Here is a 14,866-nt window from a genome sequence, read left to right on the forward strand (position 1 = left end):
CAACCACTGCGCCACCAGGGAAGCCCGATACTGTATTTTTTATATAAGTTCCTGGAGTTGTCAGACTCATAGAGACAGAAAAGTAGAATGGTGGTTCCCAAGGGCCAGGAGGAGGGGGAGGTAGAGAGTGTTGAATGGGTACACTGTCAGATGGGGAAGATAAAAGTTCTGGAAATGGTGGATGATGGTTGCATGAGAACGTACTGTCACTGAGCTGTACAGTTCGAAATGGCTAGAATGGTGAATCATGTATATTTTACCACAGTTTAAAAGAAAGAGTAGACAAGATGGTAGAAATCTTTCTGGATACTTTCCAGGACTTAGAAAGCAATGCTGTTCAAGCTCTTATATGTCTTGAAACAGTTTTTGTTTTATAGAATGGATTTTTGTTTTGGCTGCATTGGGCCTTCACTGCTGCACGTGGGCGCTCTCTACTTGCGGTGCGCAGGCTTCTCTTACTGCGGAGCACGGGCTCTAGGCGTGCGGGCTTCAGTAGTTGTGGCGCACGGGCTCTAGAGCACAGGCTCAGTGGCTGTGGCGCACTGGCTTAGTTGCTGCGTGGCATGTGGGCTCTTCCCGGACCAGGGCTCGAACCGGTGTCCCCTGCGCTGGCAGGCGGATTCTTAACCACTGCACCACCAGGGAAGTCCTTCAAACAATTCTCAGTCTTCAGAAATTCCCACATGCTCAAAAACCGCTCGTTAAATTAGCTCACATTTTAAGCTAAAGTCCACTGCCACTTCAACCTTTTACTGACCTTGGGCATTATAAACTTATCAGCTAGCCAGATCAAATTAGCGAGTCCCTGCTCTCCCAAACCTCCTTCAGATTACTGGTGTCTTTGAATGATTTCTTTCACCAAATGAGTAATGAACATTTGTATAATACGAGCATTTTGCAAGTTGTAGGATGGTTACGTACACTGTCACCGTGTACTCAGTAATCTAACATTAAGCATGCTGTCCCATGGCTCTGGAATCAGGAAAATCAGGTCTCTTTCCCAGATGCTCAATGAACATGAGCTTTCTTCTGTAGATAGGATGAGAAATTGGAGTCCATATCTTCTGGAACGACTAGGAGGAAACAACAAGGTCTCTTCCCTTACCGGCCACTGAATATCTAAGAAAATACTCCTCTTCCATGCCCATTCCCCAGCCAAGTAGCAATTAATATGTTAATAAACTCTTGTATGATGTGTCCGAAACTGTACTAGATACTGACAATCTAAAGATCAGAGGCTTTAGGGTGGGAGGGAGACACTAAAATAATCACAGGTTAGCATGACAGATGCCACAGAAATATGGATAAGCATCGCTAAGGCTTTTGGTTATTAGATTTCATGTCCAGGCCTTAGAGAAGAATTTGAAGAAGTGATTTGATCCAGGTCAAGATCAACTCCCACTGCAACTACCACTGTGATGTAGTCAGATTTATTACCTCTATTTTTTCTTCATTATTCCATTCCAGGAATTAGCTGGGTCTCCTCTAACATTTTGTTTCCCTTTCAAGCCCCAAGCAGTGCTGATTCCCTGGGGGTTGGGGATGTTTGCCCAGGGAGAGGCCCAAAACTCAAGACGGTAAAAGTTCAGTATCCCAAATTTTAGCAACTGCCAAAGAAATATATTCGCTCTTATATTACTGATAGCTGTAACTACGTAAGAAATCTTCAAAAGGAAGTAAATGCAAACAATACCAAAAGATTCCTTCACTTTAACACAGAAAACCCGTGTTTTTCCAATCAAAATTATGCTCTTTAAGAATCAACACAAAATGTTTATGGTTACGTAGCGAGGGTTCATCTCAGCCAAGCGCTTTGGAAACCTGATTAAAACTGTGGACCCATTCCTTAGAAAAGTACTCACAATTTTGCATATAACTTCCTGGACAAAGCGTGGGGGGGTAGGCAAGTACCTCCTGAAGCCTTTGCAGGCTCCAGAGTAAGACAGTCCCGACAAATTCCTTTTCGAAAGGATATGAGTAAAATGACATCAACATACACATACACTCTCCATGCTGTTGTGTTGCCAAAGGATAAAAAAATTACTGCTGGGACATTTCCAGCAATTCCCCACTGGATTCCCACTGTAATATTAAGTATATCTAATCCCAGTGCAATGCACAAAATAGTCTGGGATAGTGGCACACGTAACTAATAGAAGGCTTAACAGCAATACTTAAAAACAACACTTTTTCTAGTTCTTACATGTACTTTCTAATACTCCTATCATTAAAGTTTTGGTTAAGGGTTGCAGAGATGTACAAGAGAATAACATCACACAGCTTAATGAAGTAGGTTCCTTTCATTAAAAAAATGCATAATATAAATCAGAACATTTAGGCAGACACCTGTTAAAACAATCTGTTACATTTGCAGAATATAGTAGTTTTCTTAGGGGTAAAAATATTCTTTTATCATATTTCACCTTTACTACTTAGAAGAAGTATACCCAAACACTGGAAAGGTCTGACTTTCATTAAACACTTATTTAAAAAATAAAACTCCTTCCTCACATCAACCTTGTGATGTAGTCTTTAATTTTACAAACTGCAAAAATAGGTACAAATATTAAGTCTTCCTTGGTCCACAGAGTATATCCAAACTGCTGCTATGACCTGGGTCTAAAATATTCACACACCATCCAGTATTAAGGGTCACAAGTCAAGAGAGGTTTTCTGAGATAATTCTTTTAATTGCAACTCATAGAGAAGAAATAACTTTTTATAAATTTATAAACAAAAAACTTAGAAGCTAATACAGAACTGTTTTTTTAAATAAGTTTCCCTCCAAATGAGAGGCTTATAAACTATGCAAATCTGTATGTGATTTAAAATGGAAAAAATAAATTATACTTAATGTGCTAGTATAAATAACGGTATCCACGACTGAAAAGTTCTTCACATGGTGTCTGGTGACCACTTGTAGAGGGGAAAGGCATCTTCTCTAGAGTTCAAAGACAAGGTAAAAAGTCTCTGATTTGAAATCAGAATCGGTCTGCCGCTCTGCTAGCCACAGCACGAATATTGCCATAAACCTTTGATGGAGGATTTCCTGCAGGAGAAAATAAAAAAGCTTGTCCACACGTATACATATAGATGCTACAATGGAAAATGGTCTGCAACTCTACAAAGGACAGGGACATTTTCCGCTGGATCTACCTTAAATCAACAAAAGAACCATAAAGGAAACCACATAAATATTCTCCAAAGAACATTTTAAATCCTAACAGCCAAAGACCCTGAGTTGTCAAAATGTTTCGAAAAGCAGCCAGTCAGACCTGGGCACAACTGACCTGGGCACCGCGGTGGATCCCACACATTTCCCGAGCAAGCGCTACAACCCACGGGCTCAGACCGCAAGTGACCGTACTTCGTGGTTTGAAAATGGGACTAAGTCAGTCAACTAAGATGACCGACTGATGCTGCTCAGCAGCTCCCTTTTGGCTGAACCTAAAACAATGCTGCCTGCTATTCTGGAAGGGCTCCCTGGCGCACCTGTTCAGGGGACGCAGCGATGATGTAAGCAATGTAATCCAATAAACCCTTTCTCTCGGGTTTGCAGATGGAATGCAAGCAAAAATATTCCTGCTTTCTCTCTGGGCCCACATTTCCCAACCCCCAAGAGTTTCTGCTTGCTACCTTTGTCATCACCCTGACCCTAAAGTGACCTGCAAATGTGATCTGAGTTCCTAAATTCCCTGTTCTTTTCTTTCAGACAAAACAACATAGGATGAAACTGCTGTTACCCAGGATGAGGTTGCAAATAGCAGTTCTTGCCATCTTGATGTTTTGGAAAGAACCAAGGATGTGAACTTTCCTGCAAGAGATAAAGTGAGACAGGTTAGCAACAAAAAGCATTTCCTTAACGAAGTCCCATGATCCAGAAACTCTGGAAACTCATGGTAGACACAGATGCCTAAATAAAGGTGGTGGTGATGGTTGCACAACTCTGTAGGTATACCGAAAACCACTCTGAAGGGGAATGATAAGTGCATTATATCCCAGTAAAAAATTATGAGGGAAAGACATAAAAAATTAAAAAACAAAACTCAGTTCTTTAAGACCCTTGGTGAATAATGGCTCCTATCCACTGAGTGCTCTCCAATACGCTAGGGCTTTACATACATGTTCTCATTTAATCCTCGCATGAGCTTTATCAGGCAGAAGCTATGCCCACTTTACATACGAGGGAACAAGTTAGTGAGAAATCAAAACACCTGTCCGAGATGACGCACTGGCAGAGCTGGGAATATTAAAGTACCCAGATGCAGGTAATACTGTACTTAGTTAAAACATATTTGTATTTTAACTGCAAAGCTTTCTAAAGATAATTTAGGGACTTCCCTGGTGGCGCAGTGGTTAAGAATCCGCCTGCCACTGCAGGGAACACGGGTTCGAGCCCTGCTCCGGGAGGATCCCACATGCTGCAGAGCAACTAAGCCTGTGCGCCACAGCTCCTGCACTCTAGAGCCCGCAAGCCACAACTACTAAGCCCACGTGCCTAGAGCCCGTGCTCCACAACAAGAGAAGCCACCGCAATGAGAAGCCCGTTTGCTGCAACTAGAGAAAGCCTGCACGCAGCAACGAAGACCCAACACAGCCAAATATAAATAAATAAAAATAAATTAAAAGAAAAAAAAAAGATTTAAGATTCTCTAAATTTCTTCACTACTCTCTGGAGATCATCCAGACCTTTTTACTGGGCATTCCTTGCCGAATGCTTCAAATTAGACTGACAACATAGCATTTTGCTTTTCTGAGCCCATCTTCCAAAATACCAGTAAAGTTAGTAAACTGACACCAAAATCTTCAGGGGGGACGTCAAACAGAACCCTCTCCCTTCCAAAGGCTCAGGCATTTCTGAAACTGGGGTAAAAACGAGGCTAAAAACAAGAGAATCAGTTAAAGTCTGTTCAGGATGATCCCCGGGTTTCCTTCCCCACTCCGGGCGACCAGGCAACCACCTTACTATACCCCTCTGTAACTCTGGTAAAATTAAGGGGTGGGGCTGCTCACTGCAGAAGGTGAAAGCCCTGGGGGCTGGACCAGGGGCACCAGGCACAGTGGAAGTAGGAGCACCATGACGAAAACAGGGGCAATGTCAAGCAAACGTCTGCACGATGAGCTGCGAGACTTCCAACTGTCTTCGTAACTGGGCTCCAAGAGTCCGTCAGCAGAGAGACTGGAGAATACTTCTCTGGGGAACCTGGCCTGCTCATTGGGAAAGACCAAAGATACTGACATCAGGGCTTCCCCAAAGAAACAGGCTGGCAATCATCCTAAGTGAAGCCTACAGGCCACCAGCCCCCCACCCCTAGCCCACCCGCAGGCATCCCGAGCCCAGGTTTCTAGTCTGCTCCTTACGGCCCCACCCTTAACATGCGACGCCCACACTGAGGAACCAGAATCCGAGGAAAGCACCCAGTGCAAAAGAGTAGAAGGCACAACCAGCAAGCGGAATAAAGCAGTACAGAAACAGAAACTCCAGGGAGAAAAGAAGAAAAACAAACCAAAATAAACCCCCAAACCAGTGAGATTAGAAAAGCAAATTTTCAGGCACTCATGAATGGACCACAGGATGTTAAGAAAACTGAATAGAAGGATTAGAAGATTAAGCTGCAGGAAGGAATTCTGAAAGAGAATGATTTACAACAGATTTGTATACTCGGCCAGAATAGAAGACATCTTCCCAACCAGGTCTCACAAAATGTCCTTCCTGTGCTAAGCGAGCTCCAGGACTACCTACACCACCAAAACAAGGAGGACGCAGGACAGAGAATCCAAGAACCGAGGGATTCAAACACCGAAGGGGCAATGGTGAAAGAAGGAGCCGGGATGGCAACTGTGTGCCAGGCAGAGGGTAGCAGTGCTTCTGGCACGGAAGGCTCCAGGAGAGACTTCTAAAATGTCTGACGCATCTGAGTCCACCAAGCGGAGATACAGACCAGGTATGGCTTTCTATTCAATTAGTACGCTGAAATACTGAGAAAGCACACAGAAACGTACGAATTATTTCTCCCTGTGACAACAAAGCTGCAGAGGACAGATAAAGTAACCACAGTGCACCACCTGGCTCAGCTGTTAATATCCTGGGCACCGATTTCATGCTCAGGTAATGCTGAGCTTGAGTCGAACCAAACCCACAGTGTAAAGGGAGGGGCACGCAAACGGGAGCGCTGGAAAGGTTGAGCATGTGGGCGGAGGTGGGGAAGTCCAAAAGAGGAATCTTCAACTTTCACAGGAGAAAAGCAACAGTGAATCTGAGGGGGAAAAATTAAGCTGCTATACAAAGATATTTAGAAATACAGAGGAAAAATAATTTTTACAAGTTAGCTAGCTGAACTTGAAGACTTGAAATTTCCTCCCTCAGAGGAGGGGGAAATGGAAGCAGACAGGAGGAATTATTTTAAAGTATGTGTTATGTGCAACTTCGATAAAAACAATATTCTGTGAAGTACAGCATGAAAGATGAGGAGATACAGAAGCAAGGATACATACAGTGTGAGTAGTTTTGCTGCTAAAACAACCAAAGCAATGGGGCAGTGGTTGGAATGGCATACAGGTCCCAGGACATATAGGTCACGTTCTTTCCCATTTGATATCCTGAATGTATCTGGAACAAATGGTTTTCAGTTTTATATTTTGTTCACATCCTACTGTGATCTTTGCCAGGTTTTCAGCAACTCATCAAAAATAACATTTATGGGTACATAACAGTCCATCTTATGGCTGTATCACAACTAATATAAATTGCTGAACATGTGGATTAGCCTAATTAGCCTATTTACAGCAAAAACTGCAAGACAGTACATTTCTTTGCCAGTACTTGGCACTGAAAAAAAACCTACTGCTAACCCCCAACAAAATGGAGAAACTTGAAACAACATGCTAATTAAAAGAAGCCATCTATCAAAGACTACATATTGTGTATTTCCACCTATATGAATTTCGAGAAAAGGCAAAACCATAGTGACAGAAAGGAGATGAGTGATTGCCTGGGAATTGGGAGGGGCTGCAAAGACGCACAAGGAACTTTTGGGTTGATGGAAATGAGCACAGTGGGATCACAGGACTGCAGAGTATTTGCCAAAAACCCACTGAATTATCTACCTAAAACAGGTGACTTTAATTGTATGTAAACCACACGGTAATACAGCTGTTTAAAAAATTAGTTCAATGAGTAAATTTTAAGTTAACCCTTAGAAATACACTGATACATTTATAAATTATAAACTTAATATGATGCGTTAACCATAATTGGACTAGCAAATCAGTTACATTTTAAAATTTCTAAATTAGCAAAAACTTTTAGGGCTGTTTATGATATTTTAAAGTGTGGTAAACATTTCAATTTTTGAAATTTCTAGTTCAAAAGAGTTTTTCCCATGGCTCCGTGGTCCCAACTCCAGGCTCAAGTCATAAAAGGTCAAAATTATAACACACCTGTCTTCAGGTAAACAGGGCCACCAATATAGTGTTAACAGTTTTCTATTTACAGTATAAAAAATAGTCTAAAATTCAGATTCGAAAATAATGGTGAGCCCTTTGGTTCAGAGCAAAGATGAGATGATTTTAAATAAAATTATTTCTGGATTTAGCAGTAGGCAGGTCCCTCCTCCTCTCAGTCAACTGCTTCGTTTCCCAACTTCACGGCATTATATAATCTCTGCGCCATCTGCCAGTAACCCCAAACTGGCAACAGAGCGGCTTCAACCTCCGGCAGGGAAGGGTAATCCCAGCTTGACTTCCTGCACCCTTATTTTAAGCCTGTATCATCTTATTGATGTTCACGTATAACTGCTCTCTAGTTTTCCCCACAATGTGCAATGCTCACCTTCCTTTTATGAAAGGCCTTTATGTATACGTGCATGTGTGTGTGTATATACATTTATGTTTTTCTTTCTTAAAGGAAAGCCTCACGATGGCATTCAACACACCTACTCCTTGCTCTCCTCTACTGATTTAATAGATTCTCCTGAGATACTATTTCAATCTTCACCTGTCATATAATTTCTTTTAACAGTGATTCTAAACATTTCCTTCATTACTAATTGAGAAAAAAGCTATAATATCTAAGAGTTTCTCAACTAAATCTGTTTTCAAAGTAGATAACTATTCATCCAGAACCATATCCTGACAAAGATTTAGTGGCTACGTTATACGTAAAACACAATCTTTATCACTTCTTGAAACCAGCAAACGATCAACTATAAATTATGACAATAATTTTCTCAAGATCACATACTTACACATCAGCCAGAACTATCCGCGTCCGTGTCACGTTCTCGATGGTGAATTTGGTTTTTCCTCCTTTGCCAGCGATTCTTCCTATTGCCCTCGACAGGTGGTCTCCCTTTAAGGGCTTAACTAAATGAGAAAAGCAAGACCTCAGGAGGGAAGCCATCCCAGCATCACCCACTTCCATGGGAAGTTTAATCATTAACCAAATTTCCCTACTGAAAGACATAAAACATGCATTTTTGAAAAAGCTGCTAATAACACAACTCAACTGATGTGACTGGAAAGCTGAGACTCAGGTACAAGACAAAGCAATAGAAAAGTACCATCCAGTAGTTCATATGAAAAGACCACCATACACTCACCATCCGTAATTTCAAAAGACTCTAGGAAGAGGTCATCCAACCTAATGAGGGCAAGTGCGTCCTACAATACAGAAATACACACTGTGAAGCCCTTCCATTCAGGCACCTGCGAATGAGTGTTAAGCTAACTCTCATAAATTGTAGAACTACAACACTCAAATTAAAAAACAGAACAAAAAAAAGCCCAAATCCATCAAAACAGTCATATGGCGTATTTTCCGAGCCCCCATTTCAGATATCATGAAATCACTCACCTCTACCTGAAACCCAAGAAGAAAGGCTTTCACAAAATCAGCTGCTTTTGTCAGTGCGCTAACATCTTTGGTTTCTTTACAAGTCTGTTGAAAAAAAAAAAAAAAAAAAAAGGTGTGGCTACGGAGCACAAATTATAGCTCGGAATGAAAAAGATAATATTCTAACTAACTACTAGGATTGACCTTTCCAATTATTATAATTTCCTTCGCTACCACCCTTCCCCAATATATTCTCTATGACCCAGTTTTTGATAAGTACCGTGTTTAATTTTCAAAACAAAACTTTGCTAACTCCAGAACTGGGCAGTGCCCCCCAAAGACTGTCAAATGACTTACTGTACTCCAAGGCTGATCTGACTCTGGAGTTACCAGCAAGATTCCTCCAATGGCTCCCATTCTGAAGGACCTCCATCCTCGGCCCATCCCACCCAAGCTGGTCCTCTTCTCTTCTCCTTCAGTGCAGTCTCCCTGGGAGTCCTGATCTAATCTCCCGACTTCAACCATCATTCCTGTGCTGATTTTTCTTTCCCAAAGCAACAACTCTAGTACTAATTACCAAGAATGGTTTAAGCAGGGGATCCTGCCCTCAAAGAGTTTATTCCATAATCACAGATACAGGTGCTATTCATAAAATGCCCATCCCTGTAAATGATGTGTACTACAAAGGTGCTTGACACGCTATAGCTCTAATCTTCATGTCAACCTAAATTTAAGTAAGATAAATACTTTTGAATTTGAGGAAACTCAAGTACCAAAAAGTAAAAAAATAAGATTTGAACACAGATCTGATTCCAAAACCATCATTTCTCCTCCCCCACACAGACTCACAACTGAGTTGAGGAGACCAGATATTTGACAAATTTGAAACCATACAGGGTTGTGTAATGGCACATATAAAACTAGATCCCAGTCGCAATTCTATATGTGACTTTAGGCAAGTCCCATGAATGCTCTAGGTCTTAAGTTTTCTCATTTGTAAAATAAGGAGGTTGGAATGGAAGAGTCCCTACTAGCACTGATGACTTTGGCCAAGAAACTCCTTGGCAAGTTTCCTCACATCTGTTAGATGGGGTATGTCATCTACCTCATAGGGCTGTCCTGAAGACCAAAATGATGTAGTGCCTGCCAAACCACTGCTATGTGTCTGGCACAAAGCAGTATCAACAAATGTCAGTGGAATCCAAATTGATGGTGCTGCAATTCATAAGACAGTTAAGCACAATAAACGTTTAGGCCCTGAAGACAAGACTGAAAAATGGACTGACGGTAAAGGAGAAAGAACTTGAGCTAGACCCTGAAAGACGATGAAACTGAGGAAGAAAAAGGGATTAGGGAGGAGAGGGCCTTCAGAGAGCAAATCCATCCATAATGATGGACAGAAAAAATGTTCAAAGAGATGGTGAGAGAACTTGGGAATGAGACTCCTACTTGAAAGGCAAATTCAGTCAAAAACTTTTATCTTTCAGAATTACTGAAGATACCAAGACATCAATAAAACCAGTGTGGTCTGAAAATTAATCTGGCTCTGGCATAGAGGATGGAGTGGTGAAAGGAGGTTTAAAGCAATGAGGTAAAGGACACTTATAAGCAAACAAGAGGTTTTGGCAGAAAGCCATAAAAACCTGAACGAAAGTGCCAATGGGAACAAAGACGAATTCTACTGTCAAGTTCTGTATTTTAAACTTTGCCAACTATTCAGACCGGTACCTCTATGCTTTATTCCATTATTCTAGTCCTTCAACAGAGATGAGTCTATACCAGTCCTGATAATGAATCGTTAAAAAGGAAGATATAATTACTTTTGGTCACTGATTTTGATACAAAACTGGCACCCTGAAAAATTCCCCCCGGCTTCCCTGATGGCGCAGTGGTTAGGAATCTGCCTGCCAGTGCAGGGGACACGGGTTCGAGCCCTGGTCTGGGAAGATCCCACATGCCACGCAGCAACTAAGCCCGTGCGCCACAACTACTGAGCCTGCGCTCTAGAGCCCGTGAGCCATAACTACTGAGCCCGTGTGCCACAACTACTGAGCCCATGCGCCACAACTACTGAAGCTGGCGCGCCTAGAGCCCGTGCTCCCCAACAAGAGAAGCCACCACAGTGAGAAGCCCGCGCACTGCAACGAAGAGTAGCCCCCGCTCGTTGCAACTAGAGAAAGTCTGCATGCAGCAACGAAGACCCAACACAGCCAAAAATAAATAAATAAATAATTTTTTAAAAAAGACAAAAAAACAAAATACCCCAAAGTTTACTACTTTTATTTGTCTAACTCCTAGACTGACATCATGGAATGAACAAGTGAATAAGTAAATAAACACATTTATACATAATTTACACTTACTCAATACTTTTTTTTTTTCAAAAAAATACCACTAAAATATATAGCACCTGTACTGCAGCAAATACTTTGGTTCTTATTTAAATACTTCTGAAACATGCAACCTCTTTACTAAGCCTTTTCTCAATTAAAAGTCTTCTAAGACACAGCGGGTATTTTAGTATGATTTCAGACTGAACTTATGAGTTCAACTAATAATTGTGTTGTATGCAAATTTTGAAGGCATCTGAGAGGTTCAGGCACTAAAATATATTAGAAAACTGGAAGAAAATCATTCAACAAAATAAGCCTCATTAAGGAAAGTCTATTCATGCCTTTTCATCCCCGCAGAAAAGAGAAACCGCAGTATATTTGGAAATAGTTAATATTATCCTCACCCTGATTTCTATATTCCTCGATTTCAAGTTAAAGCGTATCTGAAGTCCCAAATGCTCCACAATAGGAGTAAATATCTTCATCCAGTTCTCTTTTAAGGGAGTATATCTGTTAGCTGGGACTGGAATTTTTCTGGTTTCTTCTTTCCCACCCTATGATACAAGAAAACACAACTCAGGAGTTATCTGGAGGAATAGGGGGTGGGTGGAGATATGAAACAACAGCTGATTATCAAAAAGACCCCTTTAACTGGACGAATTAAACATCAAGAGAGTCACCTCTCTAAGAGCTTCACGCCAGAAGAAGCTTCAACATCACCCAGAGGCCACCGTCCTGACCCGCCTGTGGCCCCTGCCCCGTTCCTGTCCCTCGGTCCCCGCCAGTACCAGAAACCCGTCCCCGGAGAGGGGCGGGAAGACGGGCCTCTTGGCAGGCCGGGCCTCCTCGGTGTCCATGCGGGACGCGTCCCCGCCCTCCTCCGGTGCGGACAGCTGCTCAGCCTGCCGTTTCTTCGCCCGCCGGCCACCTTTTCGGGTGACCTGGGTGAAGCCGGCCTCGGCCAAGGGACTCTGCGCCTCCATCTCGGTTTGCATCCTCAAGAAACTCCAGCGGAAGCTTGCTGCTCGAACACGTGCCGGGCTGCACGGCGCAGGCGCGCCTCGCAGGACACCGCCTTCGCCAACCAGCCCTAGGGCTCCGCCCCCTTTCCTAAGAAGTCCCATGCAGGGGACCTGGAGCAGGAGTTTGTGTGTGTGTGTTTGTTGGGAAGAGGGAAGGGCTGTCCTAAAATATGTCTGACTCTTATGGTCGCCCTCTGCCCCGCCGCTCGCAGCCAAAACTTTTGTAATCGCTAACCTGTATATGTACGAAAGGTAAAAGGTAAAGGCATAAACAAGTCTGTGTTGTTGGTGAAGAAAAATCTTCTGTGCCTTCAGTAGAGCATCCGGCATTATCTGAGACACCTAAAACCAACTTGCTAGGGCGTCTGGGGGCGCGTACGGCAAGCGGGAGGGACAAACTATCCTTGACGTTTGGAGTCTGGTTTCCAGGTTAGTGTTTTGTCAGGGTTTGTCGGCAGTGTGCCTGTTGGCGGAGGCGAAATCAATCGGCTGGACCATGTCGGCTTTCGAGAAGCCTCAGATCATCACCCATATCCAGAAGGGTCTCAATTACACGGTGTTTGACTGTAAGTGGGTGCCCTGCAGCGCCAAATTTGTGACCATGGGCAACTTCGCACGCGGCACCGGCGTCATTCAGCTGTATGAGATCCAGCAGGGGGACCTAAAGCTGCTTCGGGAGGTAGGTGCCGGCTCGAGACTGCCCAGTTCCAAGATCTGGGACTGCCGTTGGGGGGAGAGTGCGGATCTTGGGGGTCGGGGGGTCTGCATTCCTTTTGGCCAAAGCGTTTGCCCAGCGTCCCCCCAAAGCTCCGCTCGAGCTGCGCGGGAGTAGCTAAGCTGACCGAGATTGAGGAATACTTCAGAGGCAAAACGCTTTGGTTGGAGACTTGAATTCTCGTCGGGCTAGTTCATCCGCGCGCCGCGGGTCCCTTCCTCCAGCCACCCCAGAGCCACTCTCCCAGTCTGGCGCGAGGCCCGTGGAAGTGACGTAACGACTTTCTGTTTAAATTCCAGGCCCTTCTGGGCAGTGCGCAGTTGTTTGTCGAGAGTCTCTTAATAGGTGCGAGTTAGTAAAATGCTTTTTCAGACAAGCAGAGCCAAAGCAGGCACTGGACTGCCTGCTATGTAATTGGAGGAGACAATCTAACAACAATTATTCATTCAACAAGTATCAGCTGATTGCCTGGTAGGCCCAGGCATGTAAATGACAACGTCCCCGATATCATGGACTTTACTTCTAGTGGGAGAGAGAATCAATTAAAGAATCAAACCAATGATACATAAAACACAAACCGAGATGAATTCTCTAACCTAAAGGAACACGGTTCTTTGAGAGTAAGCAAAAACAAAAAAACAGATTTGGGTTGAGTAGAAGCTAACTAGGCCAAATTAGGAGTAGAGGATAGTTCCAGAGGAAGCAGCTCAGCGATGGGTGACACATTTATCTCCTTCGGAAACAATAAGAGTAGTAAGCAGGGACCAGACATTGCAAGAGCTGTAGGTCATTTAAAAGATTTATGCCTTTTTTTGTAAGAAAAATGGGACATCACTGAAGGGCTTTAAGCAGGGTGTGGCACGATCAGGTTTATAAGTATTGTAAAAGATTACTAGTGAAAGAATTGGAGAATAACTATATTAAATAACACTTTTATACCTGTTTACAGTTTTTAAAAGGCCTTTATTTGGGTTGCCTGAAAAAAAAAGGTCAGTCATACTCAGATGTTTAGAGTCCTAATAGACTGCAGGGAAGTCTGTAACTCCAAGGACCAAAAGCTATGGAGAGAATCTGCTTGGAGGAGTCAGGGCTTTTAGGGCTTAAACTGGTAGGTAAAGGATGAATACACTTTCAATAGGAAGGATTACATTAGAAGGTACATAAGGCTCATCCCACTTTAAATTTCTATGAATGCCGCTTTTCTTGTTCAGTTTGTCTTCTCTAGCCAGGCACTCTACTCCTAAACATGGCTTGTTCTTTTCTACCTTTCCTTATGTTGTTCATCACTTAGTCCCCAGTCAACACAAAGTAACTTTTCTTTACATTGCATTCCTATGGTACTTATTATCTGTGCCAGAAATATATCATTCTGTCCCATGTACCTCTAATTAGATTGTAAGCTCCCGGAGAGTAAGGACAGTAGTTCTTTCTTTCATGTGTTATGTAAGAAGCAGCCACTCAATAAATTACTTGTTAAAAGAATGAGTAAATTTATGTCTGTAAAAAGATATAACTTGGGACATTTAAATATTGGTTTATTGATCATTAATCACTTGGGGTCAGGAGTTGGAACAAATAGGAAACATTGGAATTGCAGAAAGAAAAGTGAATTATTAGGAACAAATACTAGTCAAAGCTTAACCAGAGAGTATCTATAGACTCCTGACTTCTTTTTATAAGGCTGTATGACTTGGGTACATTTCAGGAATACACTTGTTCTGTAAGAGAAACAGTGCTCTTTGTCTATTCTAGAGATTCTGGAAGATTCTAGCAGGTTTTGTTTTTTTTTTAATAACTTTGCTTTTTAATGAAAGTAATGTGTGTTCATGATAGAATATACCAAAAATATAGATAGGAAAAAGGAGAAAAGTAATGTCACCCATCTCAACACTAGGAGTAACCACTTTTTATATTTTTGCCTGTATCCTTTGGCTCTTCTCTTTTTCTACCATAAACTGTCCAT

At 42.5% G+C, this 14,866-nt stretch overlaps 2 protein-coding genes across 4 annotated transcripts in view; one reads left to right on the forward strand and one right to left on the reverse strand.

Annotated features, from left to right (window-relative positions):
• Positions 1-2,669: 2,669 nt before the first annotated feature.
• PNO1 (partner of NOB1 homolog) lies at positions 2,670-12,257 on the reverse strand. 3 transcript variants are annotated; one of them, XM_022597347.3, is made up of 8 exons: positions 11,955-12,257; positions 11,571-11,720; positions 8,855-8,938; positions 8,601-8,661; positions 8,247-8,364; positions 5,014-5,208; positions 3,744-3,814; positions 2,670-3,049 (listed from the first exon to the last, which is right to left on the reverse strand). In XM_022597347.3, the coding sequence occupies exons 1-8, from the start codon at positions 12,159-12,161 to the stop codon at positions 2,982-2,984; spliced, it is 954 nt and encodes a 317-aa protein (XP_022453055.1). In that variant the 5' UTR covers positions 12,162-12,257; the 3' UTR covers positions 2,670-2,981. The 3 variants fall into 3 exon arrangements, with proteins under 3 accessions (XP_022453055.1, XP_022453056.1, XP_030619086.1); XM_022597348.3 differs by lacking the exon at positions 5,014-5,208 and having other exon boundaries at positions 11,955-12,243; XM_030763226.2 differs by lacking the exons at positions 2,670-3,049; positions 3,744-3,814; positions 5,014-5,208 and adding an exon at positions 5,233-6,610 and having other exon boundaries at positions 11,955-12,251.
• Positions 12,258-12,311: 54 nt separating this feature from the next.
• The window catches only part of DNAAF10 (dynein axonemal assembly factor 10), a 35,288-nt gene continuing 32,733 nt past the window's right edge, over positions 12,312-14,866 (forward strand). Inside the window, exon 1 of the mRNA XM_022597349.3 lies at positions 12,312-12,867. Within this exon, the coding sequence (XP_022453057.1) occupies positions 12,685-12,867 (183 nt within the window). The 5' untranslated portion in view covers positions 12,312-12,684. The remainder of the gene's footprint in view (positions 12,868-14,866) is intronic.

The sequence above is a fragment of the Delphinapterus leucas genome, chromosome 13, assembly GCF_059928025.1.
Source record: "Delphinapterus leucas isolate spDelLeu-1000000601 "Yukka" chromosome 13, BTC_Dleu_Yukka2, whole genome shotgun sequence".
NCBI classification, from domain to species: domain Eukaryota; kingdom Metazoa; phylum Chordata; class Mammalia; order Artiodactyla; family Monodontidae; genus Delphinapterus; species Delphinapterus leucas.